Here is a 6,729-nt window from a genome sequence, read left to right on the forward strand (position 1 = left end):
TTTAAACGTGCCTGATGGTAAGTGGAGTGGACTCCAATAGAATGTCAACCGATGAGAGATGATGACCCCTCGGCAGTCGACACAATCATGCCGACCTATTGGAACCGGATATACTCAGGCTGATCCCAGAACACAACACACTTACGTGGACCATTATGGCGAGTTTAACACAATATAAAATAAATAGATCCTACCATCAGCAAATTTGAAGTTTAGAAAAGGAAGTTCTCACAATAAACTTGTGCGCAAGACTTTCCAGACGCACGCTTTACACTAGCGGCAATATATCAATTCCATACACGTGCGACTCTTCGCAAGTCCAGCAAGAGTTAAAATTTGCTGAACTCAGCTTGTTGTGATTGTTTACATGGCAGACATCGGCTACGAAAGTCAACAGTTCAAAATTGTCTTGCTAACCTAAATCCCGTTTAAAACCAGTACTATATTTATTTATTTCTTTATAACACTTTATATATAGAGTATAAAGGCGAACTTAGTGCCGAAGCATTTTCTACTAGCCAAACTTAAGATGGTACACAGAGTAAAGATTGACATACTGTTCAGAAAACAGATGAAGTAACCAGTAAACTGTTACTTAAGGCCCTTCTGTGCAGGTGACGGACGAGCTGTGGATCCTGCAGCTGTTCGAGCAGTGGTACGGCATCCAGATCAACCTGATCAGCACGTGGCTCGCCGAGAGGCCCGTGCTGCACCCCCACCAGGTCACCGGCATCTCCATCATCCTCAAGGTCAGCTGATCAACCGGTTTAATGGTTGGACCGATTCCATCCGATAATGTCTCATGATATATTGTGAGGATTATGGGTACTAATTATTGTGTTCTAAATGCGTTTTTGTAAGCTTACACTTAGGTTTCAAAAGGTTGCAAATAAAATTTCAGAAGTAGTTAATTCTTTAGTCTATATTGTTCATAAATATAAAATTACTTTACACTATAATATGTACGGTACAGTCTACACTTATGTGGGTTAACGTGGCGCGTGACTAGGAATGACGATGAACGCCGGCGAGCGTGCTCCCGCGTAGCTTCAAGATATAAAATCAGAAAATACAAATTCTATGAAATACATACAGTATGTCCCAACAATATAATTGATTGATTAGATTTCGTTGACTGTCTCAGTATCACGAATAATAGATGCTTATTTAAGACTAAAATTTCTCTTCTTACCTAAATTATTTTTAATATTCCAATGTCTTTAGAAAATGTACAGCGACTTCGAACTGCAAGGCGTTATCGACGACAAGCTCAACTCGAAGACATACCAGAACGTGGCGGCCAGAATGCACACCGAAGAGGCCACTTGCAGCCTACTTCTCACGCAGCAGGACGCCAGGTACAGCCTCAAGAGGAGCTAGAGGGGGTCATGATCCCCCACATAAATTCACAATCGACAAATTAAATGTTTATCGCATTAATTTAATATATTGCATAATCAAAATGCTCCAAAGCAAATAAAGAGATCTATGCATCTTATTTAGAAGCAAGATGAGCTTAGGTACCTGTGCCCTTGCAATGCCAGAGGAATCGTATATGTATTAATATCCGTAAATAATGAGACCATAACATTCATAATAATTATTCACACCTTTAAACCCGACTAAAATTAACAAATTCCTGTAAATCAAGAAGAATAAATAGTTCTATGAACTTCTAAAATACTTTACAGTGGTGGTGACGACGGCGGCTCGGAGGAAGGCTCGAGGAGCGGCAAGTCCAAACTCGAAGCGCTCACTGAGGAAGCCAAGCTTGGCAACGTCACCGCTGTTGTTGGCAAGGTAGTGTTTTGTAACAACTGTCCTACATCGAACTGTCATTACTGACAACTGCTCCCGAATGATGGATAGAAATATCAAATGCAATCTTAATCTAGCTTGTGTAATGTACAATGCGTCATAATGTTTATAAATTTTTATTGCTTTGAATGACGAGGCAAGCTTGCCGTTCGCCTGAAGGTAAGCGATACGACCGCCCATAAACAATTGAAACACCATCTAAAACCTTGAACTACAAAGTATTGTTTGGTATACTACTGCGCTCGCCATCCTGAGACATGAGATGTTAAGTCTTAGTATGTCCACTAGTTACACTGGCTACAATGTCCTTCAAACCAGAGCACAACAATGTCTACATACTGCTGCTTGGCGGCAGAAATAGACATTGCAGTTGTACCTATCCGGACGAACTCTTACATATGAGAGACCTACCAGTGAATCTATCAACGATTGAATCTAGTTTATATCTAAAAGACTGTCTTGAGCCTTAATATTATGTCTAATAACGCAGTAATCAGTAATGTAATAAGCTGTGTGATTACGTTTGTATATTTTTAGGTTGGAAATATGTTCGGACGCGGTATCGGCGAGCTGTCGACGAAGCTGGGAGGCCCGTCGTCTTGGTTTTAGCGTATCACAAGCAATCACGTCATAACTTTGCATTATATCGACGTCAAAAGTTGAAACGAACAGCGTTTTGTTACTGCATCGCAACAAACGACTAAACAACCACAACAACTAAACCGATGCAATGACAAAAATGCTCATACATTCTGTGATTGAAATGAAAATAAAATATATTGGATTACACGCCGCCATTTTGACAACGTATTATCCAACAAAATGGCGGCTCAATCGCTAGGTATATCATAAGTGGCCAGTTAACGCATAGCTTAGTGTGATTACATAGTGTTAAAGAGAAAAAGGTTAGATTTTATTTTATAAAGAAAGCTTTATGTACAGATAGACAATTTCATTCATTTATTGGGACATATAAATTGTGGGCGCGATTCTTGTAATGTAAACCTACAACTGGTGGTCTTTAATGCAGTTTTCTTTCATGGTGGGTCAAGACCCACCATAGACCACACTCGATTCGTGCCCTATAGTTACTAAAGTAGTGTTCAAAAACACAATCAAAGTATAATTACAAAAATATATTATTGCATATAACACAATGCTACAATAAGAATACATATCGCTTTGGCAAAAATAATAATAATATGTTAATAATTTGTCAGTATATTGTAATATTTACAAAAATAAAATATATTAAAACATGTAATAATGGAATGATATGAGGCGTGTGGTGCGGGTGATGTCGAGTCTCTCGAGTGACGTTACGTTTGAACAACTTTAAATCTTGTTAAAATCTGTTATTTTCGCATGGTAACACTTTCGAATAATTTACGAGTGTTTGTGCACGTTTATTAAAAGTTTTCAAAACTCGCTCTCTATCTTCAAAATATTTTTCTAAACTAAACACTTCTCGATGCTTAAATTCCTTGCATTTTTATAAAAGCGCCAAAATATATTCCTTGACAGGTATTATTTTTCGAAGTTATTGCCAACAATAAAAATTAACCAATTTTGTGGTAGATTTCTTTGTTTTTATAAGAATGCAATGTTTGCAACTTTTCGCTATAGTATAATAATTACAATCTAGCAACACTTTATCTCGATTAGTGAAAATATACCTATTTATATATAAAAATATATTAAACTATTGATAGCTGTATTTGTTATCCAAATAATATTCTTCTACGCTAAACACATTACAAATTTTTGAACTAGGAAAAATTAAACGTTCTCTAGATGAAAATATGTTTAAAGAATAGCGTATAGTCGCTATGCTGTGACGCCTTATCTCAACTGTATGGAAACGTGTGTCGGAGGAGTCGTTTCATGGTTTTTATCATATTTTCTTTCACTACACTTTCTCCTAAACATTCATGGGTCCAAAACTTGGTTCCCCTAGTTGTAGAGTCTGTCATTAGTTAACTTCAATGCATCTATTGAAAAGGAAGTGAAGATTTGTATCGCCATAGAATGAGTAGATGGAGACTTTGTAAAGAGATTTTTACGCCATAAACAATAGAGTGAGATCACGTAAATAGGTCGGTAAAAGCACAGTTATCGTATTGGAAGTAGATTCATTTATCAAGGGCATTAAAACAGTATTTGCAAGAAACGTTATAATTTTGACGGAAAGCCGTTTTATTTTTAAATTTAAACTTCGCTGTAAAATTGCAGTTCACACGAAAATTATATTTGCGTCTTAACATATTTTCCTTTTAAATACGGATACGTTATGCTCATTTAAATATAAATAATTAGTCTTAATATTGAGATACGCAATTTTTGATTCTATCTAACTGTTACCTTTTGGAATACTAATAATTTCTAGTGATTTCATCTTTAAAATACTTATTATAATTGAAGGTACTTTACATGTTCTCATTTCACTGAGTTGTTATGAATTAAAAATATATACTGCCTCGGTGGCGTAGTTGTATTGCATGTCCGGTACAATACCGCTCTGAGGTCCTGGGTTCGAATCCCGGGTCGGGCAAAGTGATATTTGGGTTTTTCTGCTCAGTATCAGCCCGGAGTCTGGAATTTGTGCCCGATATGGCGATAGGCTCGCCCCCTATCACATCATGGGACGGAACATACTTGGCGAAAAGTGGGTGCCCTAGTTGCGTCTCTGCATAGCCCTTCGGGGATAAAATGCGTGATGTTATGTATGTATGTATGTATGTAAAAATATAAAAAAAGTGTAATGTTTATGTTCTTAGGATAATTTTTATTCAACATTAAAAAACCTCTTTGCATGTTAGATAAACTTAATTTTATATTTAGAACATATTTTTGCCACCAATCCACACAAGGTATTTTACTGGCATAAGTGTCATAATGTTACCACTTAAAAAAAACTACCAAATCGGTAAAAAAAAAATATAAATTTCATGTGAACTGCTTATCATTTAATTCACGAGGCACCGAGGTAAAAGAAGGAAAACGTCAGTTCTGTAGTGTTTAAGTGCATTGTAAGGCCCGACTGAAGCTGCAAAGCGTAGTACATGCTTGACTTATTTCGCTACTGGAAACTTGTTATGGCGTACAAATAAAATCTTGTGCCTATCTTAACGACAGCTCTTTGTGACGCCATGACGAGTTTTCGGCAAAGCTTCGAAATGCAGAGTGCATCGCGTGTGTAAAGGGATACAATAAAAAATATTTACAATAAAAATGTTTACTGTTCCTTTGATGTTTTATTTGTTATCTTTTCTTTTCGTTCTTAATCGAATATAATTACATTAAGTTTACGGTAGAGAAGTTTAATTCCATCGGTCGAAAAAAACTTCAAGATTTGAGGGAGATGTCCTGGATTCACCTCTTCGTTTCTGCAACATTACCTTTTCCAGTTTTTTTGCTTAGTTGCGTGGAGTCTGGAATTTGTGCCGAGAATGGTGAAAGGCTCGCCTTCTATGATATATTGGGAATATATACACACACCAGAACACACAGTGGAAATTTGGGTGTACCAGTTGCGCCTCTGTTTACCCCTTCAAGGATGAAAGGCCTGAGTTTATGTGTGCTATTCAAAACTCCATATTTTATCAAAATCAAAAGTAATACCGCAATTACACCGTTTAATAACACACGCGCATAAAAAAATTAACACGCAATAACTCATAAAGTTTACTTCGGTACAATATTGTGATGTGACCTGAAAATTCGGTTCAATAAACTTGGTGTTATTTCTGCTTAATCCGTTTATAAACCCCGATTTTTCACGTATTTACATTTCGATCTTTATTATATTTCTGCAGGAGTGACGTGTCGTGGGTTCTTACCGCCAGGTGTGGACCTAAAATTTACCACCCATGGCACCAGGCAAGGGCAAACATGGTCATATCATCACATAAGAGACACTAGCGCCCCCTAGCTACTGGTACAATGCAACAAAAAAGCGAATTAGGGTTTTATTTATGAATTTTACCGCCTACTTAAAACTGCCATCAGAGACTTTCCCGCCCTCACACCCACCACTACAACTCCTGTAAGCCAGGATCAGCAGTGACACGCATTTATGACACCGAGCAGTGAAGCTCGGCGAGTCTCAGGGAAAACTACTATGTCATTATCCCGCAACGAAATTAATCAAATAGAAAGATAGGGAGAAGTTGGAAATATTAATTGTCCACTTCCCTCCAGAGCAATGCGGGTGACAAAATCATGATGTAAGGAGGCGATTTAACCTCAAGGATAGGGACGTTTACAACTAGATAAGCTAGTTATAAAGCACCACGGATAAAATTAAATGAAAGGGTCCTATCACATGAGCTGTTAGATTTGATTACAATAGGCATGGCAAAAACGCCGGAAAGCACGGAAATTCCGTCTAGTCTCAACAAGGTCCATGTTATTTGCAACCCCAGATGTTATTTGCATACTGTTTAACATGATGTTGCGCTCTTCATGCCAGAGACCACACTCCCAAAGTACGTGATGAGCAGATTGTTCAACCTCGTAACCAGGTGTTGAGCATGGGCACGCAGGAGAATCAACCAGCCTAAATGAGAACAGTTTACCCTTAAAATTACCATGGCCGGTAAGGAACTGCGATACACAGTAATCTATTTCTAGCCAAGTTTTAATTAGGCGATCGCGAACGTACGGAAAGTATTTATATAAATGACGCCCTTTCGAAGACGAGTCCCACCTACATTGCCATTCATTTAATAATTCATTGTGTACATCAGTGTGCGGTTTAAATAGTCTCTCGATTCTTCAGAGCTCGCGAGACGTAAGAAACTTTTTATCCATATCCTCTCTGGTTGAGTAATACATAGCGGCGCGACGCTGTACCTCCAAATCGACAGGGAGTACACCCGCGAGGACAGGCAAAGCTTCTGTACTAACAGT

The 6,729-nt window shown here is 37.9% G+C and overlaps 1 protein-coding gene across 13 annotated transcripts in view; it reads left to right on the forward strand.

Moving 5' to 3' along the window:
- The window catches only part of LOC115441228 (calcium-dependent secretion activator), a 56,344-nt gene extending 51,281 nt beyond the window's left edge, over positions 1–5,063 (forward strand). For all 13 annotated transcript variants that reach the window (XM_037439694.1, XM_037439700.1, XM_037439695.1 and 10 more), the window contains 4 exons: positions 615–749; positions 1,225–1,358; positions 1,692–1,800; positions 2,356–5,063. In XM_037439694.1, coding sequence (XP_037295591.1) covers positions 615–749; positions 1,225–1,358; positions 1,692–1,800; positions 2,356–2,427 — 450 coding nt within the window. In that variant the 3' untranslated portion in view covers positions 2,428–5,063. The remainder of the gene's footprint in view (positions 1–614; positions 750–1,224; positions 1,359–1,691; positions 1,801–2,355) is intronic.
- The last annotated feature ends 1,666 nt before the right edge of the window (positions 5,064–6,729 follow it).

Source organism: Manduca sexta, chromosome 3 (assembly GCF_014839805.1).
Source record: "Manduca sexta isolate Smith_Timp_Sample1 chromosome 3, JHU_Msex_v1.0, whole genome shotgun sequence".
Classification (NCBI taxonomy): Eukaryota; Metazoa; Arthropoda; class Insecta; order Lepidoptera; family Sphingidae; genus Manduca; species Manduca sexta.